A 24,970-nucleotide genomic window follows, 5' to 3' on the forward strand; every position below is an offset into this window, starting at 1 on the left:
ATAGTGTTGTTATTCTACGGTAACTTAAATAATCTTTTGGATGTTACGTTGATTCAAACAAACTTTCAGGATAACCATCTAGACTTCTAAGTGCTCTTCCATGATTGCGGCTGATCGCTGTATGCATGACAAGTGGAGAACGGCTTCTCCTAGATCACAACATACACGTCGGAAGCAGGAGCAGTACATTTTCTAGGACGAAGTCCTGTGGATGATGCAGCTAGTGTCTTAAAACGGGCACGGGAGTTTGCTACTGTCCTCACCGTACCGGCGGAGGCGAGCTGAACAGATTACGAAGTAGCTTCAAATTAGGCGCGCACATATGCGATGCCTCTTGCAAGTGCTTCACACAAAACGGTTAGCACGATGTCGTTACCTTATGGCGCATCGAGCGGACTTGAGGAAATGAAAGATCCTTTGAAAGGGAGTGAGAAGCCGCAATATCTGCTTTAGCAGTCGGAGATATCTTCGTAGATTAGTAAACCCAGCGGCGGAATTTGACCATCGATATCAGCTGGCCTGCTGTTGCAAAGCAATCCACAGAAAATTTACTCCGAGGAGAAGGATCTACTTTTCGAGCGGTGCGCTGGCACTGACACCGAATTAAATCAGTGGCGAAAAGATGGTCGCTAGTGATTTCCGTGATGCAGAACCGTGGGTCGTTGTTGATATTAGCGCTGTTTAGTGGCGGCCCCACTAGGGAGTTTACTCCGATAATTTTGAGCCATCAGATGGCGCTAGAAAAATTATTGTGCAGAGGGCTGCTCAAGCTCTAACACGCCAGTATGATTTCGACCTTTTGAGGAAGTTGTCAGTCCTTTGCACTTGTGCCAGAATTTCGTATTGACGCTTTGACAACAACGGACTATACGACTACTCATCATGCTTGTCTCGATCAGCATAATATGCTCTGTTATATGCGAGGATTCATGAGCGAGCTTATATCCATCGCTCTCATTTCCGAAGATCGTGTCTCTGGTCCTGTGGAAGTTGAAGTGCTTGAAGGCCGTCTCCTCTCCGGATCGCCGAGCTCCCATCTGCCATGATCCTTCATAAAGTCATCCCATTCTGACTTGAAAGTTTCGGGTAGAGAAGGGTCGATTGCCGCAGCCAACAAATCGACTGGCTGAGTATAAGTCAATCTCTCAGAGCAACCTAGCTTATCCTCTCTGGAGTAGCTCTTCCATGATCGGCCGCCCATTAACAAATCTACATCCTTGGGCAAATCTAGTCCGCACGCAAGCACCGATTCGCAAAACATGGACTGTAACGGACCCACAACTGGGAAACCAGGTAGCGCTTCTCCAAGCTGTTTGAGGCAAAAATATATGATTCTCTCCGCGCTCTGCTTATCGAGCCTAAGAATCACATCTGCCAGGTGAACCATGCAATACGCCTGCAAAGGTGACTGATAGCGGTTGTTGAAACATTTCGCGAACTTTTCGCAAATTCCTAAACCTTCTTGAGCACTTCGTACTATGATCGCTTGAATTTGAAGCTTGGCAATTTTCGGTAGTTGACGACATTCGAGGAGCGGGTTGAATAGTTGACAAATAGCAACGCAATACGTGATGCTAAGCGCAATTAGGCCTCCTATATCAACATGACACAGAGCAAGTGAAGAGCTTACTGCAGTAGAAGGGTATAAGGTAGAATTCCTTCGACTGAAAAGTCCTGTAGATCGTAGGTCTTCTCACACAGCGCAGGAGGAAGCTCTTGCTTCCATGAGAGATACCTGCCGTAAAGCCCTAAAATGTGTTTCGTTGTGACGCGACCACGGCCTCCACACCAGGTGGATATCGCATCGAGGTTGATTATGGAGAGTTTAGCAGACTCCTTAGCTGTTGCTAAGGCACGAGATGCTATGTCCGGTTTTATCGCATCTCCTTCAACTTTGTAATGGCGCCACGACTGACCAGGACGATCAAGTTCCACGTTTTCAAAAACTTTGGCGTGCTGTAGAACAGGCGCGGGCGGTTTCTGATACACTAGAGCACACCAATTGCTAAAATCATTAGCCGCAAATCACATATTAACATAGTCTATGCAGCCTCACATGTTAAGAGCATTGATGCCGAAGAACGTGATCTGAAAAGCCTCTTCTGACCACCCGAATTTGTTGACTTCTCGAAGTGAGTCTGTAGCCAGACGCAAGTGCGAAGAAGCGGCTCTTGCGTCTCCTGCGCTGAGCTCAACCAGGAACATTATAGCATAAGTGACAGCAGAGAGCGGAGTCAAGACCTTTTCTAGTTTCAACTCAGCCCAGACCTGCTGAGTAAATCGGTCCCCAAGACGCGTTATTGCAACCTTACTTCCCGTAACATCTTCGCAATAGCGACATCCCATCGCACAGATTGCATTGACCAACGCGGAAGAGCAGTACACCCCATTGCGGTTCTTGAAACTATCCAAAAAGTGCCGTTCGCTGAAAAACATATGCACCGGATGTACCCAAGCAAAGTACAGCGCCATCAGATGATGAATCTTACTCTCGTCTTGCGTGACACTAGTCCAGCGAGATGTGTTATCATCGTCTGTGTCCATGGCGTCTCCAGAGTCAGAACCTTGAAGAAGCTGTAAATTTCCCGGTATATGTCTGGATGCCTTTGGTAGCGAGGAAAGCGTGTCGATAAGCGCTTGGTACGAATCGCCGTCGTTCTGGAGTTGTTCAAGGATCGTGAATCCTCTGGTGCCCGGGCTAAAAATGTCGCGCAACGTTTGTATCCAAGTGTCCTTCTCCTTGAGCTCAGCCTGCATCTGGTCAATCGTACCTTCCAGATGCTTAATTCGGCGAACGAGTTCCTCCTTCGCGGTCTTTACGTGAACTTCATACTGGCAACTATCGCTCAAGGCTCTGCTATTACATCGCGAGCACGTCTGCCACTCGATCCCATCACACTATAATTACCACATTAACACAACCACATCACACGCTAAATCCTGGGGATGATGGCCGCTCACCTTTGCTCGGGCTTTTTTGCAGTTAGTGCAGGCGTTTTGGGAGACGTGGGCAGGCGCTTTTCTCTTTCTACCTTTTCCCACAGAGACAGCCGATTCCGCAGGCTGGCTGGAGCGCTGTGAAGCATCGTCTTCAGTGGGGGGATTAGAAGATCGTGGGCGTATAGCTTGATAGGAGCTCATGTCAGCGCGACAGTGTGATCAAGTCAGTGAGCACAGAGGCGCTACGAGCAAGAAGACGGGTAGTCCTAAAAGACTGTTCCTTTTCTCATAACGCGAAAATACACAGTTGGCGAACTCCGTGGCCGAGCTTGATGGCCCCACGACAGCGCGACAGCTTGTGAGCTGAGGCTGGCCGGGCAGCAGTGACTGGACGGATTATCGCACGTTCGCAAACGAGCACTGAACGCTGGAGGAGAGTATTGTTCTAAGAGCGATGACCTACAAGAAGACATGTCCCAAAACCACCATGAAAAAAAAAGCGTCTTGCCTCGGATGCGACGATTAGCAGCAAGCCCACATGATCCAGCCAGCGTACCAGTGGGCTAGACGTGTATTGAATCCGCAAACGAAGGTCGTTCGCGCGCTTCCGGGTTTCGGATGGTCTGCGAACAATCTGGAGAGGGGATTCGCTAGGGATGCACAGACAGCTGTGCATCAGGTAGCGTGGTAAAAGAGCACTGTCAAGTCAACGTGGGAAGGTCGGAGAAAGCGCGTCGTCTGCTGACTTGGAGCAACGGTCGCGAACGGCTTTCTCAATCGAAAAATCTTGACGCCCGCGGACCGAGACGCAAGTGCAGGGCGACTCGCGGGACCTACTCCGATTTTTGGGTGAAAATGCAAGGATGCAAAATGATGGCGGCGGGCTCGCAAGGGTACGGTCAACGGCGTTTCTCGACTACTTTAGCCAAAAAGAAGCGTCTGGCCCAATGACTTGCCAGATGTCGCCAGAGCAGACGCATTCAGCGTCTGGGCTTGTCTCCTCGACGCTGTGTCAGTCCGTCGAGCAGGCGTGTACAAGCCCGGCACATGGACGCCCGTCTTCCCTGCCCAGCTGGGGCCGTCGGAAATGATGGGAATCCAAAGAATTCGATCTTCTGCTTCAATCTCGATGCTGGGAAAAGCGTGGCGAATGAGCTACGCGGCCACGACTACTATTGCGCATCAACGGGCACGCCGTTGCGTCCTGCCAATTTGCTTACATTCCACTCGCTTGACAGAATACACCCCAATTCACGACCCGTGCCGGACTGTACGATTGAGGAACCTTCGCGACGGAAGCCCTCTGGAAGAGCTGAATGCAAACTCGTCAGCCATTCTGCTGTAACATGCGGTAATTCACGCCTCTTTTCTTCGCCTCGGATCCAGATCGTCGCCAGAGGTACCAAGAAATTGCCACAGAACTGTCGAGCATCGAGATCTCTGTTCTTAAATCCGTTGCTGATAAGCGCTCGACGCGGTGGAAATAGCCAGTGGAAGTGACACTGCGAATTTGCCACTGTTGAAAATCTTGCGGTTGTTGAATTGCAAAGATCGGACGAGCTGTTTCCAGACTAGCCAGAGGCTTCTCCGCATTTAGCTCCGGACGCCTTGTGATTGGTCAATGCCGCCCTTTGCTCGGAGATACTTCCGAGGGCGTTAGTCGTTGAGATGCATGATGCTTAACGAAACAAATCGTGATCGGAACAAAAGAAAAAAAAAAAAAGAAAATACTGAGGCTGAGCCGTCTGTACGCACAAAAAGTACCTTTGAGCATATCTCAACCCGCATGTCCACACGCACTAGAAAGCTTTCTAGTCGCCTCTAAGCGGAGGTCATGGTGCGTGCGAAAGCCCTTTTCATTGACGAGAAGCGGCTCGGACGCGCAAAAGGCAAACGAGCATCCAGAACGGGAAAAACAAAAAACACAAAATAACACAGACACGTAAACCAAGGCTCGGTACATAGCTCAATCTGATTGCGAAAGCGAAACCGTGCATGTCGTGCGTGCAAGGAGTCACCTTACAGAACCTTGCAACCAAAAGATCTAGACCGAGCAGCACGAGTTACTAGGCCGAACCAGCGGCATCCGGCAAGTATATTCCCAACTCCACAGCGCAGACCTCGACTCATGACACAGACGCCACACGTCGGCTTTTGGCTTACGGGAAGAAAAGTCTAGGCCGTGGGGCTGCATTCTTGCACCAACATCCTCTTGTCGCTGATCGGCACATTTGTACGGCTTTCTTGATGCGTTACGTTCCCCAGCCACGTAAGAGCGACGGGTCGGAGGGCTCGACTGCAGAAAGATGCAACCATGCGCTATTTCATGCGATGCAGAGAAAGGGTGAGAAAGCTACGTGTTGAATTCTGTACGTATAGTTCCCTTTCAATGTGAGGCCGTACACGCATAGCATATATTTACTAAGCTACATTAGGCAGACACAGCCATACTACTGCCCCTACCGGCTCCTGAGGTTTGAAGTTAATCACGAGAAAAGGTCATTAAGCGCGGATAATGGATCCCTCCATCCCACTTGACTGCATTTCTGCGGCATGCATCCACTTGGAACAGTCTACCAGTCAATGGGCTCACTGAGCTCTTGTCCACGATTCGTTTTAGGCACGGGGACAGCCTTCACCTCAACTGGACCTTTGCGGTTCCTGCTCATGTATCCAGTTCCATCGAGCCAAGGATAATCCCTCGAGCGGATAGCTTCGTACTTGGTGATCTTGTCATCCATTTGCATTGTCAGACCAATGTCGTCAAGCCCATTGACCAGACAATGTTTTCGGAACGGCTCGACATCGAACTTGGCCAGCACATTGCCGGCCTCATCCTTGATCTCCTGCGCAGGCAGATCGACCTCGATGTCTTCGCCTCGCTTTGCGTGTTCGGCAATGTTCTCGAGAACCGCCTGATCCGGAATTCGTATGCAGAGGATGCCGTTCTTGAAGCAGTTGTTGTAGAAGATATCGCCGAATGACGGCGCGATGTTGCATCTAATGCCGAAATCAAGGAACCCCCAAGGCGCATGCTCTCGTGAAGAACCACAGCCAAAGTTAGGGCCAGTGCACACCATGATCTTAGCCTTTCTGAAAGGCTCCTGGTTCAGCACGAAATCTGGGTTTTCCGTGTTGTCTGCATTATATCTCCACGGATTGAAGAGTGCAGAGCCGAGACCTGAGCGCTTAATTGTCTTGAGAAACTGCTTGGGCATCATAGCATCCGTGTCGACATTCGACACATCAATCGCGGCTGCCTTGCCCTTCAGCTGAGTAAACTTCTCCATGCCACCAGTGGCTGGGGCTCCTGTTGACTTCGAAGCGCCTTGGCCGTCCATTGGAACGTCAGTGAAGTTCTCCAGGTCGGCATCCGATTCAATGTCGCTTGTTTCCGCAACCTCGATTCGTGGTGATCCCTTAGCAACGGATGGAAGCTGGATGCCGGCAGCAACCTTGCGAACATCAGCAAGCTTACCGGTAATGGCGGCAGCTGCGGCCATGGCCGGCGACATCAAATGCGTACGGCCTCCAGCACCCTGTCGACCCTCGAAATTTCTGTTTGACGTCGACGCGCAACGCTCTTGCGGAGACAGGATATCCGGGTTCATGCCCAGACACATGGAGCAGCCGGCTTCTCTCCATTCAAAGCCAGCATCCTCGAAAATTTTGTCAAGGCCTTCCGCCTCAGCTTGCTGTTTAACGAGACCCGAACCAGGCACGATAAGAGCTCGCTTGATATTCGCTGCAACCTTCTTGCCCTTGACAATTCGTGCCGCAATTCTTAGATCCTCAATGCGCGCGTTTGTGCATGAGCCGATGAAGATCTTGTCGAGCACAATGTCCTGCATTGGAGTTCCTGGAGTGAGGCCCATGTATTTCAGGGCTCGCTCACAGGCCTTCTTTCTCGCCTCGTCCTTGAAGTCGTCCGGGCTTGGCACAACACCCGTGATTGGAACTACATCTTGAGGCGATGTGCCCCAAGAAACAGTTGGCTCAATGTCCTTGGCATCAATGAAGACTTCAGCATCGTATTTGGCATCAGGATCCGACTTCAGGCTATCCCAATAGGCCACAGCTTTCTTCCATAGGGCGCTGCCGTATTCCGGTGCAAGTGGCCTGCCCTTTAGGTATTCATAGGTGGTTTCATCGGGAGCAACCAGGCCAGCTCTAGCACCACCTTCAATAGACATGTTGCACATGGACATCCTTGCCTCCATGCTGAGGCCGCGGATAGTAGAACCGCAGAACTCAATGACATGGCCAGTACCGCCCGCGGTGCCAATTTTGCCAATGATGTGCAAGATAATGTCCTTGCTGCTGACACCCGGACCAAGCTCGCCGTCAACTTGTATTCGCATGTTCTTGCTTCTCTGTGTGATTAAACATTGCGTCGCCAGGACATGCTCGACCTCAGATGTGCCGATACCGAAGGCGAGCGCGCCAAAGGCGCCGTGGGTCGAGGTGTGACTGTCACCACATACGACAGTGGTGCCAGGCAAAGTGAAGCCCTGCTCAGGACCGATGATATGCACAATGCCCTGTCGCTTATCACCCAGGCCGAAATATGTGACGTTGAACTTCTTCACATTCTCCTCCAGCGTCATGCATTGAAGCTTGCTGTCAGCCTCCTCGACAAATGTGTCGACGTTCTTATACGTCTTCCGTGACGTGGTTGGAATGTTCTGCCATCTACCGTAAGCACAATCTACGTTGAAAGTTTGCAGAAAAACTTACGTGATCCACTGTGGCAAGAGTGAGGTCTGTTCTGCGAACTTTACGGCCGGCTTTCTCCAGGCCTTCGAAAGCTTGCTGGTGAGAGTTAGTACACGAGCTTGCTGACGGAGATTCAACACGGCTTACAGGTGAGGTGACCTCATGTGTTAGATGTCTGTCTGTAGCACATTGTCAGCTCCTGCCGAAGGAGAACTACCGAATTACCCGAGCTCACCAATGTAGAGCAAGATTGTGCCATCTTCGGATTCGTTGACGATATGAGCATCAAAGATCTTATCGTAGAGGGTCTGGGGTCCCTTCACAACTCCAGGCATCTTGCAAGGTGATTCAGGCTCCTGCCCAGAAAAACCACAGTGTGAAAAAATTTGTATAGAGGTTGAAATTATCCTCTCTTGGTGAAAACACAAGTTGATATCACATCCACTTTCACAATAACCCGGCCGATATCGGTCGAGGATGACGCTGCGATCGCGGAGCTGCGCAAGGCTTTGGTCGCTACCAGCCAATGGCCGAATTCCCGTTGCTCAGCCCAGATGCGAACGGCAGCTTACTTGCGACGGATCTTGCATTGTCACCAATTTCCGCTTTCCTGTGCTTCCGAAGACGCTCATGCACGAAACAAACAAGAAGGTTCGGCTTCCCCGCAGGCCGACCCTATCTTGGTGACGCAGATGCTGACAGGTGCGATTGCGGAGAGTTCGGTCGTTGACCACTTCATAGCCGGGCCAAGCTGCACTTTTGGTCGATGGGAATAGGCTCCGTCGGGAATAATACCTTTTTTTTTAAAAAAAAAAAAGAAAAAAGAAAAGAAAAAAGAAAAGAAAAAAAGAGAAAAGAAAAGAAAGAAAATAGGTGGGAGCTGTTACTAGAATAGCCAAGCTGGACTTTCGCAGCGGTCTTCAAAGTGGTGGCTAAAATATCAGCTCACAAACACGTGGTAAAGTGAGGCCGTGTCATGCTCCCCTTGAACATCCAAGTTACCGCTTTCACTGTGAGAGATTCGGGCGAAATATCCTGATCTTCAACTTAGCGACTCCTCCTTCTGCTGGATGGACATCACGGTAACAACAAGCAAAGGCTGAGGTTTTTCCGTCAGCCACGGACCCTGATGGGCATCCTACTACGTTCGTTTTCTGTCCGGGTCCTAGGGAGAACTGAGTAATCCAAACAGACGTTCATATTAACGGTGGAAAGTCACAGGAGGAAAAGTCCTCGCCAGTTGGCAGATTAGGACGAGGCTTTATTCTCCAAAGGACTTTGCTCGTAGCCTGCGGCGGACGCAAAATATCACCAATGCTTAACTCCAGCCGTTCGACCCAACTTCCTAACGTAGTCAAGGACGTCACTTCGTCACGAGAATGACCCAAAAACTTTGTCAGGCAAGAAAGTGCGCTGATGGTTTGTTTTTGTACAATGTTTTTTTTTTTTTTGCCATCTAGATTGTTCGACACATTCAAACGAAAAAAAAACAGCAAGTGTGTAACAGCTAATATACATCCGCCCCACCGAATCCCCACCTTCTACTGATCTCGGGGATCAAGACTCGGATTGTCCGCCGTTGCGCAATATTGAGCGAAGTGTCTTCAGTGCATCGACCGCCTGATTCTCAAGCGGCTTCGCTCTTGCTGGAGATGAAATCCGCGTAGCAGGAGAGGCCGGATCATGTCTTTCCTTTCTCCTTCCATGTGCCTTCAGCACGCTCATAAGATGACTACTAGCAAGTTCCTGCTGCGCAGTCTTCCAGTCAACTGCACCACGATCTAGCTGTCCATCTCGCACACGGACCGCCTCCTTGTCCCTGTTTTCGCCAAGCTCAAAGTGAATCCGGGCATCGCCTTCTACGTATACGTTCTTGATCTGGCGCTCAAACTTATGACCGCCGTTGGTTACCACATCTGGTTTCTGTTCACCTCGCTCTTCTGCCACAAAGCCTGCAACACCAACCGCAATACTACCTTTTTGATCGTGCTTGTTTGCAATGAATCGCGCTTTGACCGGCGGATCAGATCTTTGAGGGCCAAGGATGGGATGGTTGTGCAGTATGCTATTGGTGCGAAGGTATGATAGACCAGCGGTGGGATGTGTAGACAGACTGAAAGTGTTTTCTGCTGCGTAATTTGCACCCGGGAAACCATCCGGAAGCGTCGCCAATGATGCTGATGTCCTTGTGGGGGGCATGTCAAGAAACTCGCGAATATGCTTGTTCAATGGTGATTCCAAAGTGATGTCGTTGCGGAGCTGATGAAGTGACTTTTGAAGAATCTCACCTTTCGGGTCCCATTCCTTGGTAATCCACGAGCGGAGAAACTCTTTCTCATGTTGTTCAGCCAGGCCAAGATATTTGAGCCATTGTTGGGCGTCTGCGCGACCGATGGCAGGTCGACCAACTGCGGGCAGACCAGATTTTGGCGTTTGGGCATTTGCTAGCTTCTGGCGTAACAGATTGCCTTGATGTGATGAGTCCTCCTCCAGATCTCGGGACCACCACTTCGTTTTCAGTGTGTGGCTTAAAGCGGCAGAAAAAGTAGACGCTGCAAGCGTCTGCAGATCTCCTTCTGAGACTTGTCCACCGGGATCCATGGCCAGAGAGAGAAATTCATCGGCAAGTTCTGATGGTATAGACCCGTCCGGTCCTACCTGTCTTTGCTCGCCTGTGCCCAGAATAATGCGGAGTTGTTGGAGGTACTGAGTGAGTTGCGCATCTGTCATCAAAAGCACCCACTGCATAAAAGTCTTTCTCACTGCATACGCATCTGGATCGAGAGATTGGGTCTCAGTCGAAGACCCAGTCTCCATAGCCTCCTTCTCCTTCTCGCATATGTCGACCAATTGTTGGCGATGAACACGAGCTTGCAGCTGAAGCATGAATTCGTCCCTCTTACCCGCGACTTTTTTCCGCAAGAATTCATCGAATTCTGCTGGCGTCATTGTCCTCACGTGTCCATTCTCGAACTTCCACCTCCTGTCCCTTCCAATCTCTGGATCGGTGAAGTCTAGACTCGATTCCATAGCACTCAACTTCACATCCCTGATTCCTGCCTTACGGTCTTGCCTAGTCATGCCAATATTAAGTTCCTGGAACCGCTCAAGTGTCTTGACATGTGGGCTTGCGGAGTGATACTCGGTGACGCCTTCATAGGTATCATTAGCAACGACGGTGTGCACTGGTTCGGAGGATCTGTTAGCGATGCGCTTGGGTAGCGGTCGTTTGAGACCCCAGTCACCGCGGCTAGCTGATGAATTAGGCGTGATGATGGCTTGTCGCAATGGGTACGGCGTCGTTGCAGTGTCCGACGATCTGAAGAATCCGCCAGCGACAGGTTGTTCGACTATAGGTCGAGGCAGCGCTTGAGGTAGAGAAAAGAGGCGTGAATTCCTCAGCAATTGCGCCGTTGGCGATGTAGGCTTTGACATTGCAGCGAGACAGGCAATGATGGCCTGCCTGTGGGCTGCTCGAAAGCAATTGCAACTGCAATGAAAGGATGGATTGATTCGTTCTTTTTGCAGTAGCTTAACTTAACCAAAAAGGAAACCCACCTCCGTCGGGGAAGAAAGCGCGCCAAGGCTTCCAGGCTGCAAGGCGATTATCTGCTTGCTCTTTATAATACTCCCTCTTTCCTCTGTCCATGATCTTGGTTGCATTGTGACGGAAAAGAATAATTGCATTTAAGTCTTTGAACTCTTCGTTTATTACTATGATCCGAATGCTCTTTTATGTAGCTGATTTCTGTGTTTAGTTTCGTTGACGCCACTCATTTAACCGACGAGATTACTTTCACCAAGAAAAGGACTCAAAGTCCAAATGAATGTTATAGTTCCATTATAATAGAGACAAGCTTGCTGCCATTCTCCTTAAGATTCTCTGGTTTCTTGGAGTAACTTCTTCTCTGAGCTACATACCAGACCTCGACTGTTGAAGACAGTCTCCGTCCTTTGGGGGTAAACAGAACTCGTCCATTTTCCCGTTATAGTCATTTGCTGGCACCCTCAAGGAATTTTGAAGTACATTGTAATTCATTTCCACTCCACAACGGGGAAAATTCCTCTCTGAGAAATGTGCATTCTTGTATAAGGTTAGCTCTTTACCTCCGATACGTTATGGAGTCTATTGCTATACTACATGTTCGAAGTTTACACGGCTTTCATCGGATGCGTAGAGTCGTGTCAGGAGGTGCTATCAAACTACCCAAAACGGTCTGTATGGAGCTCAATTGGCTTCAATGCCCTTAAATTCGATCGGATATTTCCTGCGAGCATAGTCCCATCTGTATAACATTCCTTAACCCAAACTTCAATTCGTTGCGAATAATACTTAAATTTGAGTAGTGAGCGAAGTTTGATCAGATATGCCTTTTCTGTCCACGCTTTTTCCAAGTACTAACCAAGCAGATCAATTTATGCACAACTGATCCACGCGACAATGAACTGCCAGAGGGCCATAGAAGTGCTAGCAAAACACATCGTAGCGCTGCGATCCAAACAAACCGCAATGACAGAATTTCTTCTTAAGAACGGTGTTCATTCATGGAATAAAAGTGGCTCCGACGAAACACAAGTCTTTATAGAAGCAACTGCGTGCGAAGAAGGCCTTCAGGAGAACCAGACAAAGCCTACAAATAGCTTTTGCGCGACTCAAATGCGCCACTCTCGTCTTGGACGCACTGTTGTTCATTGCTCACAATCATTGTGATAATGAATTTAGAAGCCTGCTAGAAAGGGACTTGCAGTTTGCGATGGCTGGGAGCATTTTCGTGTGTGCTCTCTTAGTGTGAGGGCGAGAGTTACATGATGTTGGCAAAATCTGGCGAAACTTTGGAGAATCAAATCAAAAGGTACTCTACAGCGGAAGAGTGTGGCAATGAGGAAGCTGAACGATGCAGTAGGCGCAAGAGCAAGGAATATGGCTAGGACGAGCCCTGAGGCGAGGGCAAGAACTACAACGAGGATGAGCATGAAGAGTCAAGGCACGAAAATTCTAGTAGTAGTAGACAGATGGGCCGAGTTCAGATCGCTTGAGTCTAGATATCACGCAGCAAGGTCCATCAAAGCCTCTCTTTCAGCAGATCAGAACTTCAGCTTGACGAGATGATAATGATATAATTGAGCTTCCGGAGAAGTATCTTCCGTCCTAAGTTATTCTTTGCTTTAGAAGTTGATGATCAATAGTCAAAATGAAGCGATCATTTTTTTTCTGCCTTAAAGAAAGCTGGATTTATCGGTGCGAGAGTAATACGCAAAGCATCTCGCTGTCTGCTTGGAATTTCACTTGAACAGAAAGATTCGAAAATCAATGACTCATTCATCGTCAAGGTGAAACTGGTCCATTTATGGGGAATAGAGGCTTTGATAGCAGTTGACTCTAGGTTTTCGTCAAGCTAGGAATCGATTCATCCCATTGCAATCACCATGTGTTGCTCACATATCCCGTCAGTTCTATCCCTACGTCATTTCGGCCTCTCTCTTCAGGAGCATTGTTTCAAAAATAACGTACGAGAGGCTTTTGTGCTATATGTGAATTCAACGTGGTACTCTAAGCTTTCAAAATAATTGGATTATGCCCCTATCAAAGGACTTCATGCCCGATATCCCAACCTCTCCAGTCCTATTGAACTAAGCTGGACGCTATATTCAAGCACAAGAATGAAGAATACAATTACGAACTTGTCCATCTACCCAATGGTCATGCTCACATTCTCGCACCAAGACAGGCTCTGTTCGTTGATGAAAGAGAGGCGATCCTGTTGTCTTCAACGGGGCAAATAACAGCGCTAGATATTCTCGACCCTTAATAAGGGAGAGATAAGGTATTGCCAGATTTTACTATAGGAGAGAAATATGAGCTTAATGAATGTAAGTTCTGGAGAATTCTTATTGGTTAAAAATCGATTGAAGGATAATGGAGACGGGAGGACTGCACAGCAGGAGTCCTAGTCATCACTCCGATAAATAAGAGAAAAACAAGAGGCTGGAGTGGGGAAACCCGTACTAACATGGTCTTTAATGAAACACTTTCTACAAATGGCCGGAAGATACCTGATCACAGTTTGCGAGTCACTGCTATCAAATAAGGAATTTCTCGTCTCACATTAAAGTGCAATGCCATTGCTTCATGTAGCACTATGTATAGTACGATCAGCATTACTCGTTATTTCTGGTTTAGACCTCCGTCATAGTGGGTCATAAAATGTGGAACAAAACAACTTCCGCATTGCAGGATGCTACTACTTGTATCAAGGTGCCATGGCTAGGTGGAGAAAGAAAACTGGGGAGAATACGGCCAAGACAAGTAGAGAGGCTTGGTAAAGCACCGATGTCCAAGCAGACATTTTATTTTTTTTTTCCTTATTTTTCCTCTCTGTCTCTCCTCTTGAAAAATCCGTTCTTCCTGCTGTAGGTTTGCTGTGCTGGTTTGTCACGATGCGCTTCTCTGTTCTTGCTGCCGGTGCCTCTGCCGTGGCAGCCTTCCCGTTTCCCTCGCTCTTCCGTCGTGCGGTCGAGGAACGGCAGTCCTCGGATGCGCCGTGCACCGATGTTCACATCTTCCTGTCCAAAGGTTGGAATGAGACGTATCCTGGACGACTGGGCAAGCTGGCTGGCGCCATCTGTTACGGAATCGATTCGTGCGACTACGAGGACATCTTGTTCTACAACACGCCCGGCAACAGCTACTGCGAGTCCGTGTCGGAAGGCAGCGCCAATGGCGTAGCTCAGATGACAGCGTATGCTGCTCGGTGCCCGAATTCAAAGCTTGTCTTGAGCGGCTACTCGCAGGGTGCTCACGTCGCTGGGAATGTTCTTGGTGGCGGCGGCGGCTATTTCAGCGGCGATTGCACAGTCGCCACAAATGCTGGCATTGATCCATCAACCAGTCCTGGCAATCAGCGTACGTATCTACATCCCGTGAACAAGTGCAACAAGATCTGATTTCGCCCAAAAAGTGAAGGCTGCGCTGCTCTTCGGCGACGTTGAGCATGTCGCTGACCAACCATATAACGTCCTATCGGGTGCCCCGTACAACTCGAACGATCCTCGAAGCGGCGATCAACTCGCCAACTTGAACAAATTCAGCAGCATTCTACGAAGTTACTGTGACGTTGCGGATCCCGTGTGTGCAGCTCAAGGTCCGGGGCCTTTTGATGTCAACAAGCATCTCGACTACTTTGACATATATTCTGACGATGCTGCTGGATGGGTAAAGTATATTCTAGGGTATTAGTACGCAGTTTGTATCTGCGTGCAGATTACTGACGAGCCATGATAATGTTTCATCTCTATTCAATACAATGTTATAACGAGTCACTCCTTGTACATAGACCATTAGAGGCGAGATACTTAATCCCAAGACTCAAAAATTTGACACCTCGGACGCCATGGTAAGTAAATGCCAGTCCTCTCCAAGATTTTCAATTGAGCAGCGTGGTGTTTTCCCGCATTGGGACTTTGGCAATAAAGCAACCAAGTCTAAGTTAGGTGCGGGGTCTGTTCTTTTACGAAAGCAATCGAGAGTGTGATTTTTCACGAGACTGTTTTCAAAAGTTTAGAGGGCAAGGTTTCGGAATTCTGCCTACCACTTCCATCTGTATCGCGGATCCATTCGAAAACAAAGACGAAGCGGCGCCGCCAGACTGTGCATGGTATAGTAATTAAGTCACATATATTTGCTTCTACTTGTTGCGTCCAGCAAGAACCGCTGTGCTTGCTGAGGTTTGAAACAGCTCGCCAGCACGGTTGGACGGAGACTCCATTAGAGAAGCGCCTATTGTGCTCTCTCACAAGCAGGAAATAGCAATATCACAACCATTGCTAGCCCCCCCATCTACTTGCGAGACCCTGAATACGGCATTTCTCAGATAGGGGCTGAAACAAACTGCACAATCCGCAATGGTTCTTGCTGATGTTTTATTGCGTCAGATACCAGTCACTTAGCATGCCGTTGCTGCTGAATAAGCATAATGAAGGCAATGAGCAATCAATTAGCCTCATTTTCAACACTCGATTCCAGATTCTCCCGCCACAGACCACTCTCCTCTTTTTGCCAATTTATAGCATCGCGACAGCACCCGCGAAAATGCCCACAGCAACCCCGGCAGCCTTTACGACACCAGCGGTTGGGACAGCTCCGCTGCCAGAACTGGTGCTAGTTGCAGCGCCAGTTGTCGCAACGCCTTGGGCAGAGCCACCGGTGGCTAGCCCCTTGTCGTTCACAACAGAGGATGCAATCGAAAGCTCGGCGGACAAGATGCTGTTGTAGTACGAAGCGACACCGGATGGGAGAACACTGATGAGCGACTTTGCGGCGTCAATGACGGCAGAGCCAGTTGGGACTCCGGCAGTGAGAGCGGCGGCGGCGGAGGTGAAAGCGGCGAGAGCAGCAGTCTCAGTTGCGACCTCCAGGAGGATGGACGTGAAATCTGGTCCGTTGGTCAAGGACTGGATGAGCTGTTGCTCAGCGCTGAAAAAGGCCGCAGACTGTCACATGCACATTAGCAATTCGCGTTGTCCATCTTGCAGATCGCGGCGATTTGGATTACCTGAGCGGCATTCAGCGAGGTGACGGTGAGAGGGTCAACGGCAGCAGCAGCAAAAGCTGCGACGGAGGAGAGGATGATGGAAAACTTCATGATGTCTTTATTGGATATGCGCTTCTCCTGCGAAAGTATATCGATCAGAACTGGGTCGCTCTCCGGTGCAGATGCACAATGAAGGTGGAGTAAGAAGAGAGCAGCGAGAAGTACAGAGACGAAAGTAGTGAAGAAAGACCCGCAGGGGATTAAAGAAAGAGCGATCAATATGTTGGAACCAGAACAAGCTTGAGGACGCAGGGAAGACCGTCCTTATGAGAGAAGCGTTGAAGTCGAGGCGGCTTCACGATACGAGCCCGCCATCTCGTGCTGGGTGCTGATCTCACCGGTCGAAGCCAGGCCGATGCCTGAATGGAGACTTTGTGATTCGCTGCATGAACGGTTTCCACACAAAATCGGGAAATTGGGGGCTTGCAAGAGGCCTAGCCAGGTGTTTGGGGTTGTCTGTGGTCCGAGGCCCAGCGCCTTGTGCGTCTGGTCGTTACAAAATCCAACGGCCTTGGCTCGACTAGCATGGGCCCAATGGGTCAGAAATAGACATTCGCTCCCCTGGACTCGTGTTTCGCCTCCTGTTCGCTGCCAACACGAACGCAACACACACAGAAACGAATTCAAGGCCGTCGCTCTTGTGTGACCGTACTGCTGGGGCTATAGCCCGGAAAGGCCAGCGGAAACGTCGGGCGCCAGTGCATGCTGGATGTAGTTGTGCTGGTGCGAGCGAGGATCTTTGCTCGGCCTGAAGACTCTTTGTGTGATCTGCACAGACTCATCTCCACTACCCCTTGCCAAACACTCGTGACAGAGAACAAGCGCGTTGGTAAGCTTGGGTGGAATCGATCCTGGTGGTCCGTTTGGCCCCTAAATGAAAAGACTAGCTTTGCCTCCTGGATCGAGTCTTGAATACGGAGTACTCCTGCTGCCTTCAATCAAGTTGCCGTCGAGATGGAACCAGAGCCAAAAGTGTCATGCGCTGTTCGCTGTGTGGCATGCTTCCTTCTTGCTCCTCGATCGCTTCTTACCGAGAGGACGCGAATGATCCTCCCCAGGGTATCAATGTAATTGAGACAAGGCCTTTTCATGCGGTGGCGCATGGTATAGATCCCCCCGACGAATGGATGAGCGAGCGCAGAATCTTCGAAAAACCGCTCTCGGCTCATGTGCTGCTGGAATCGTGGAGAAAAAAAAATGCACTTATCGACACGCAAGCCATCCGCCTATTGTCGCCCTGCTGGCCCACCGTCTCTGACCTCCTGTGAGGTCGCGGCTCGTGATCGTATGCGACCTTCTTAACAACCTCAAGATCCTCCAAAAGTGCTACCCACATTTCAAGGTTTTGTGAACGATTGATTAAAACTGAGCTGCGTTGAGACTCGTTGGCTGTGCGACAAAAGGGCGCGAGAGCCGCTTGTTAATCACGTGACTTTACCCGTCGCCATGACAACGCCTCTCTGTTTGGTCGCGACGCTCCGTCGTGCGTCACACACTATCCACTCGCGGATCCGAACGCTACCGCAAAGCTGAAATAAGCCTAAAGCACTCATTGTACCTCCTTAGACGCTTCATTTCTACGTCTGACAGCCATTCTTTCACTCTCAAAGGGCATGGAATAAACAAACCTCACCGGAGCGCCGTCGACTCGATTCTCACCATCGGATTCACACCAGAATCGCCAGAGAAAACAACGACAATGGCATCCAACGGACCCCCGCGGTACTCGGGACCTCCCTCGTACTCTGCTGCACTGGACGAGGAAGGCTACAGCAATGTCGACTTGAATGGTAACAACGCTTCAACCATGCGCTTGTTGACATCTCATGAAGAATACAGACCGTCAGTACAATCATTTCCTACTCAGTCCTCCCGCATGGCAGGCCACTCAACATGTGCAACATCGCTTATATCACATGCTTATGAGAATGAGCGAGCAAACGCCCTGTCAACAGAAGCGTTCGTTGAAGCAAGCGCGTTTAACTTACCCAATAAGCTTATGGGGGAGACTGCTGCTTGTTTGCATAACTCGGAGACTTCTTCCCCTTCTTTTTCCAACAAGAAGAGGTCGAAGACTGCCAGATTTGTGTTGCCCTTTGAAAGCGTCAGCAATACTGTTAGGTCATCAAACTTACCACAGACAATGCGCAGTCCTACACCAGTTCAGAGTTCGTATCATCCATCTACGACATCCCTGCCGCACACCTCTCATTCACGAGCGCATTCTGTCGTGGACACGGCACCAGAAATCCCACCGCCTTCTGCCAATGCTCCTCCTTACATGTCCGGTTATCGACCCATGTCACCAGGCAGAACTTCGCCGACGCGTTCATGGTCCCCATCGGTAGAGTCGACCGCGAATGCTTGGCCACGTCCGCCTGCTTCGAGCGTGCCTTATGAGCCAGAGCATATTAATGGTAGTCCAAGACCGGGAACGCCAGCCTCGCAGTACGGAGGAAGTCCGAGACGTCCTCTACCTCCGCAGCCACTTTTCGCTGGCGGAAGACCAGTTTCGAGGGAATCGAACACGGGATCGTTCAGTGCGGCGACTATACCCATTGATGAGGACCGTGATCCGGACGATGTCTTTGGCCCAGACAGCGAAAGTAGACCAGACCTTAACAGACCAGAATCGTTCCAGTCAGAATCAACTTTTACGGACGATTTGTACGATGAGAAGACGGAGCACTATGGCCCTGCGCCGGATGGCAAACAGATGCGACGGGGTGTCAGACAGGCGGTCATGACACGGAAGGAGGTACGCCTCGTGAACGGTGAACTCATCCTGGAGTGTAAAATTCCCACCATCCTCTACAGCTTCCTCCCGCGGCGCGACGACATCGAGTTCACACACATGCGATACACGGCCGTAACGTGCGACCCGGATGACTTCGTGGCACGAGGCTACAAACTGCGACAGAACTACGGGAGCACGTTGCGTGAAACGGAGCTGTTCATCTGCATCACCATGTACAACGAGAACGAAATCGACTTCACGCGCACGATGCACAACGTGATGCGGAACATATCGCACTTCTGCTCGCGCGCAAAGTCGCGAACGTGGGGCAAGGACGGCTGGCAAAAGATTGTAGTATGCATCATCTCGGACGGCCGACACAAGGTGCATCCGAGAACTCTTGACGTCCTGGCTGCCATGGGTGTGTATCAGGACGGCATCGCGAAAAACCTGGTCAACCAGAAAGAGGTCACCGCTCACGTGTACGAATACACGACCCAAGTCTCGCTCGATTCCGATCTCAAGTTCAAGGGCGCCGAGAAAGGCATTGTGCCCTGCCAGATGATCTTCTGTCTGAAAGAGAAGAACCAGAAGAAGTTGAACTCCCATCGTTGGTTCTTCAATGCCTTTGGGCGGGCGCTCAACCCAAATATCTGCATTTTGCTGGACGTGGGCACAAAACCGGGAGCCACGTCTCTTTATCACTTGTGGAAGGCTTTTGACAACGATTCGAGTGTTGCCGGTGCTGCCGGGGAAATCAAGGCTGGCAAGGGCAAGGCGTGGCTCGGCCTGCTTAACCCACTGGTAGCGTCGCAAAACTTTGAGTACAAGATGTCGAACATCCTGGACAAGCCCTTGGAATCGGTTTTCGGTTACATTACCGTCTTGCCAGGTGCGCTCAGCGCATATCGCTATCACGCGCTGCAAAACGACTCAACTGGTCACGGTCCTCTCAGCCAATACTTTAAAGGCGAAACACTCCACGGCCAGGATGCGGATGTGTTCACGGCCAACATGTATCTTGCGGAGGACCGCATTCTCTGCTGGGAGCTAGTTGCGAAGCGTAATGAGCAATGGGTCTTGAAATACGTAAAAGCTGCTACTGGTGAGACTGATGTTCCAGGTGAGTAAAGATTGACTCCCGCACTCTTTTTTCTGGGAAATAACAATCAAACGCAGATGCCGTGCCCGAATTCGTGTCCCAACGTCGTCGTTGGCTGAACGGAGCGTTCTTCGCTGCGGTGTACTCCCTGATCCACTTCAAGCAGATCTGGAAAACCGATCACACCGTCTGGCGTAAGATTCTCCTCCACATTGAATTCGTATACCAGTTTGTCTCTTTGTTGTTCACCTTCTTCTCACTGGCCAACTTTTACCTGACGTTCTATTTCATCGCCGGCTCGCTTGCGGACGCCAAGATGGATCCATTCGGTCATAACATCGGCAAAGTCATTTTCGTAATACTCCGGTATGCGTGTGTGTTGCTTATCTGCGTGCAATTCATCCTGTCCATGGGTAATCGCCCACAAGGTGCGAAGAAGATGTATTTGTCCAGCATGATCGTATACGGTATAATCATGGCCTACACTACCTTTTCGGCTTTGTACATCGTCGTCGTACAGCTGAAGGATCCCAAGACCAAATTCGAGATCGGAAACAACATCTTCACCAACATGATCGTCTCCACGGTCAGCACCATCGGCATCTACTTCCTGATGAGCTTTCTGTACCTTGATCCATGGCACATGTTCACCTCGTCAGCACAGTACTTTGCTCTTTTGCCGAGCTATATTTGCACACTTCAGGTGTATGCATTCTGCAACGCCCACGATGTTACTTGGGGGACGAAGGGAGACAACGTTCTGAACACTGATCTCGGCGCCGCGAAAGGCAAAGGCAGCGGCAATGTTGTCGAGCTGGACATGCCGTCCGAGCAACTAGATATCGACTCCGGCTATCATGAAGCGCTGCGCAAGCTACGCGACAGGGTCGAGGTTCCCAAGCCTGGAATATCCGAAGCGCAAGCTCAAGAAGACTATTATCGGGCGGTCCGCACGTACATGGTCATTGTTTGGCTTGTCTGCAACGCGATTCTCGCCATGTCAGTCAGCGAAGCATATTCCGAAACGTCGACGGGAGAGAACTTTTATCTGAAGTTCATCTTGTGGTCTGTCGCTGCACTGGCCTTATTCCGTGCTATTGGTAGCACAGCGTTCTTGGTCATCAATGCCATTCACTCTATTGCCGAAGGCAAGTTGAAGTGGAGCGACAAGTGGGAGGGCAGAAGCAGTGTTGTAAGTTCGGCGAGCGGAAGTAAGAGGTGGTTCACCACTCCGGAATGGATGAGTTCCAGCGGCAGATGGGTGAGCTCGAAGATTAGCCAGGGTGCTAGAAGCACTCTGGGAAGTCTTTCAGGCAGATGATCTGCGTAGAGAATAATGGGTGATGTGACTTTACGGTTGTACGATTACAAAGATAGGATCATGGCGTTGATTGAAAATTTAAGTGGACTGGCCTTTGCAGCCTGGTTGTCGTCCTGCCTGCTGGTTTTCTGACTTTTGAGTGCTTTCTCCTACAAATGTATCAAGATTTGATTCGCGCTGTTTCACAGCAAAGCAGGTTGTTAAAGGTTGCTGTCCGTCTTCGGAACAGAGTAGAAAGAGAGGAGGCTGATGTGGCGCCAAAATCTTCGGCTACAAGATTTGGAGGCGTTTACGATATTCGGTCTTGTGCTTACACGGCGTCGTTAGAACGTTGAAAGGATGGCGGAAGATGTAGATTATGAACGCAGAGTCAGTCTTCAACTCAGAAACAGTCGATGCCTTGGCTTCGAGTGTTTGACAACGGCCTTGTTCTTTGTCCACGAGGTCGCGCCATGGCAAACCGTGCATCACCTGCTGCGTGGCCTAAAGCTGGAGGCTGGGGATCGTGGCTCTTGTGATTGACTCTAGAGCCACCGAGTTGTTTGCGATTGCGGACGGAAGAAAAGTGCGTGGTGGATGCGTGAAGCCGCAGGTGATAAGTACACTGGCGCCTCCCGCGGTCGCACGGGCATCCGCCAACGCCTGGTCGTTTCCAATCGCGATGGACCTCTCTGCACGTCGTAGGGCGTTTCCTGGCCAAAAGTCCTGTCCCAACATCCATTCTCACCCTTCTGCAGACATGGAGTCCGAGATCTTGGGCTAGGATGGGAATCGGCTCTTCGTTCTCTCCGAACATTCGATCGAGTCCCCTTAAGTCCACGTTCTTTGATCTTCCTCGTTCCCTTCGTTATGAGTCCCAAGAGATGCTAGCACGCAACCTCAGCTGGTCTCAAGAGCCACTAGATATGGGGCTTGCAAGCCTTTCCTTTTCATGGCGGAGCCGCTCCATCTTTTAGCTAGATTGATCGGCTCGGCAAGGATTTCACCTCCATCACACGAATCATTCAGCAAGCGCGGAGCCGCGGAGGCCAGCACGTTTCGACAACCACAGGCGCTTTCACTTCACTAGTTATCTTGGAAGCATTAATTCCTGGCACCGTACTCCGTCATGTTTTGCGCATTGAGGAACACGGCTATGAGCATGTATTGGACTCGACTGCTGCCGATACCCGCCAAGCCATGCATCCACTTAGCTTGGTGCATTGTCTAGATCTGCTCATGTCGACGGAGGAGCGCAAAGAATCCGGGCTAGGAACAAGTGAATTAATTATACGATCATTAAATCAGCGGCCCGCTCGACGCACGACCCTATTCAGATAATCCAAGCGATGCTTGGAGATGCGGATAGTCAGATATTAGTCCAGAACTTTCAGGACGAACTCCAATGCGTTTTATCGAGCTGCCTCCTGCTCTCGCAGTTGTTGAGATGAAACTAACTGCTTTGTTGCCTCGAATGTATGACTCGCGGCAATGCAGAATATCAACAGACTTCACGCGCCTCGACTCGCTGGCTTCAATCTATACCATTTATGTCAGCCTTTTCCTTGCTTTAACTTAACTTAAGCTTTCTCTGCTGGTCGCTGAGACCCACCTGGCCTGTTTGACCACGCGAATTAAAACTTGGTCTGAGCAGCTAGCTGGCTTCGGAGGTAAAGTTCTTGTGGTCTTCTGATGCATTCTCCCATTCGTTGAGCGCATTGCTTTCGTGCTTCGCATTTGTTATATCCGATCCTCTACCTCGCAGAAACACAATGTCCGCGAAGACTGAACTTGTCTCGACTTGATCGAGAAATGTACTACCCACCGCCCGAGCAGCTGGCGAAGTTTCCTCCTCCGAACTATGAACATCCTCAAACCAGGGGCAATGGAGTCGTTATTGTAAACTCTGTCTTTCTCGGGATCGCGACTGTCTTCATTACTTTACGAGTTTATAAAAGATTATTCGTAAGGACTTGGTATGGATGGGATGATGTCTTTATCCTTGTTGGATATGTAAGTCCTGTTTCTTACATTCAATTTCTGCGTAGCAGCCACAGCTGGAAAATACATAAGATGAGAAACAATGCGAGCTCACAAGTCCTAGTTTCTAATGCTCGCATTGAACATTTTGACATACATCGGAGTCCATAGTTATGGCTTCAATAGACACATTTGGGACATACCGTTAACAATGGCGTCAGGTACGTCCTGTCTGATTAACACTTACGAGCGTTCAGTCTGACCGAGATGAAAGGTTCTATCAGACTGTCTTTTGTAGCAAAGATTATAATTATTCTAGAATCTTTCTGCATTGCCATGTCGCTCCTGATTTTTTACTATCGACTTGTTGGAGGAGTCGGTTCACATTGGTTTCGAATGGCTCTGCACGCCACGGTAGCTTTCAACATTGTTACGAATCTATTGTTCCTGCTTTTCGAAATATTTCTCTGCAAGTATGTTCGGATTCAACACAACGCATAATTTGGTCTCGACTGACTTTGACCTAGACCTATCCAATTTTACTGGGAGCTCACAGGACCAGTAGGGGCGTACTGCAAACCGGAGGGTCCAATTGCCGTCACTTTCAGTGTCTTCAAGTGCCTCCTAGATTTTGTCATTACAACTCTACCTATGCCCTTAGTCTTACGGACGCAGATGAGACGACGTCAACGACTAATAGTTGCTGGTCTCTTCGGTCTTGGATACGTGGTAAGCGGGGCAGGTATGGCGCGGATATATTACATGTACAAGATATTCCTTGGAGATGCGGATATGAGTTGGTGGCAGTACCCAGTCTTTGTTACATGCCAAATCGAAGCCTGCCTAGCAATTGTAAGTGAAATATCGAGATACTTGCCTCATCCTCGGCGGCTCACAGCGCTTACTTGTTCAATAGGTCTGCGCGTGCGCGCCGATAATCCGGCCGCTTTTTCCGCGTTGGCTTGAAGGGTCAATTTCTCGCCTCAAGTACTGGGTCCCCAGTCGCGACCGCTCTGCAAAACACACTCCAAACGTGTCGAATCACGCCACAGAACCAAAACGCTCATTCAAAATATCGCCAGCGGGAACGCAGATTCGGGTATTTGGCCTCACACGGAGCACCAAATCTCACGAGACTGATGATTTGGAACTCGTGATACAAAGACACGCCGAACATCATGAAGAGGCCGCTCCGCATAGCGACAACGGGTCTGGGTTTCAAATTGGCTTTTCAGAACAGATTTCGAAAGAAAATATTGACGTCAGGGCCCAAGCGCTGGATCCAGCTCACATGGATACTTCGGAACGTGATCAAACGCAGACCTGTCTCCATTCCAATCTGAGTGTCGAAGAACGAAGTCACCGGCAGACGTAGCTTTCGGGATAAAGAAGAGACGACGAAAAAAGTGCTGAGCATTTGTGGCGTAGGAGGTTCTACTGTGTGCTGCTTGATACCCATTTGTGCAATAGCTAACGAAAATATGATGATGTTCCGGTTTTCATACTCAACCTCACAGGTACCATTCCCTAATCTAGAGTACAACCGATGATGCATTGTTAAACTAAAATTACAATTGATTTCTACACTTCACATAAGAGAAACA

At 49.7% G+C, this 24,970-nt stretch overlaps 7 protein-coding genes across 7 annotated transcripts; 3 read left to right on the forward strand and 4 right to left on the reverse strand.

Moving 5' to 3' along the window:
• Window positions 1–161: 161 nt before the first annotated feature.
• On the reverse strand, window positions 162–3,258 carry PV09_03094 (uncharacterized protein). Its single transcript, XM_016356246.1, has 4 exons — window positions 2,962–3,258; window positions 2,057–2,898; window positions 1,631–2,005; window positions 162–1,574 (listed from the first exon to the last, which is right to left on the reverse strand). The coding sequence occupies exons 1-4, from the start codon at window positions 3,139–3,141 to the stop codon at window positions 914–916; spliced, it is 2,058 nt and encodes a 685-aa protein (XP_016215769.1). The 5' UTR covers window positions 3,142–3,258; the 3' UTR covers window positions 162–913.
• Window positions 3,259–5,285: 2,027 nt separating this feature from the next.
• Window positions 5,286–8,470, reverse strand: PV09_03095 (3-isopropylmalate dehydratase, large subunit). The gene is made up of 4 exons (XM_016356247.1): window positions 7,892–8,470; window positions 7,804–7,835; window positions 7,678–7,752; window positions 5,286–7,625 (listed from the first exon to the last, which is right to left on the reverse strand). The coding sequence occupies exons 1-4, from the start codon at window positions 7,989–7,991 to the stop codon at window positions 5,514–5,516; spliced, it is 2,319 nt and encodes a 772-aa protein (XP_016215770.1). The 5' UTR covers window positions 7,992–8,470; the 3' UTR covers window positions 5,286–5,513.
• A 627-nt stretch (window positions 8,471–9,097) lies between these two features.
• Window positions 9,098–11,181, reverse strand: PV09_03096 (uncharacterized protein). The gene has a single exon (XM_016356248.1). It carries the CDS (start codon window positions 11,089–11,091, stop codon window positions 9,214–9,216), a length of 1,878 nt encoding a protein of 625 aa, XP_016215771.1. The 5' UTR covers window positions 11,092–11,181; the 3' UTR covers window positions 9,098–9,213.
• Window positions 11,182–13,978: 2,797 nt separating this feature from the next.
• Window positions 13,979–15,122, forward strand: PV09_03097 (uncharacterized protein). Its single transcript, XM_016356249.1, has 2 exons — window positions 13,979–14,560; window positions 14,616–15,122. Exons 1-2 carry the CDS (start codon window positions 14,095–14,097, stop codon window positions 14,891–14,893), a joined length of 744 nt encoding a protein of 247 aa, XP_016215772.1. The 5' UTR covers window positions 13,979–14,094; the 3' UTR covers window positions 14,894–15,122.
• A 97-nt stretch (window positions 15,123–15,219) lies between these two features.
• Window positions 15,220–17,589, reverse strand: PV09_03098 (uncharacterized protein). The gene is made up of 2 exons (XM_016356250.1): window positions 16,209–17,589; window positions 15,220–16,146 (listed from the first exon to the last, which is right to left on the reverse strand). The coding sequence occupies exons 1-2, from the start codon at window positions 16,296–16,298 to the stop codon at window positions 15,718–15,720; spliced, it is 519 nt and encodes a 172-aa protein (XP_016215773.1). The 5' UTR covers window positions 16,299–17,589; the 3' UTR covers window positions 15,220–15,717.
• A 187-nt stretch (window positions 17,590–17,776) lies between these two features.
• PV09_03099 (uncharacterized protein) lies at window positions 17,777–21,530 on the forward strand. Its single transcript, XM_016356251.1, has 3 exons — window positions 17,777–18,089; window positions 18,399–20,107; window positions 20,164–21,530. The coding sequence occupies exons 1-3, from the start codon at window positions 17,947–17,949 to the stop codon at window positions 21,405–21,407; spliced, it is 3,096 nt and encodes a 1,031-aa protein (XP_016215774.1). The 5' UTR covers window positions 17,777–17,946; the 3' UTR covers window positions 21,408–21,530.
• A 572-nt stretch (window positions 21,531–22,102) lies between these two features.
• PV09_03100 (uncharacterized protein) lies at window positions 22,103–24,860 on the forward strand. Its single transcript, XM_016356252.1, has 5 exons — window positions 22,103–23,399; window positions 23,491–23,587; window positions 23,641–23,839; window positions 23,894–24,218; window positions 24,283–24,860. The coding sequence occupies exons 1-5, from the start codon at window positions 23,199–23,201 to the stop codon at window positions 24,739–24,741; spliced, it is 1,281 nt and encodes a 426-aa protein (XP_016215775.1). The 5' UTR covers window positions 22,103–23,198; the 3' UTR covers window positions 24,742–24,860.
• Window positions 24,861–24,970: the final 110 nt, after the last annotated feature.

The sequence above is a fragment of the Verruconis gallopava genome, assembly GCF_000836295.1.
Source record: "Verruconis gallopava strain CBS 43764 unplaced genomic scaffold supercont1.8, whole genome shotgun sequence".
NCBI classification, from domain to species: domain Eukaryota; kingdom Fungi; phylum Ascomycota; class Dothideomycetes; order Venturiales; family Sympoventuriaceae; genus Verruconis; species Verruconis gallopava.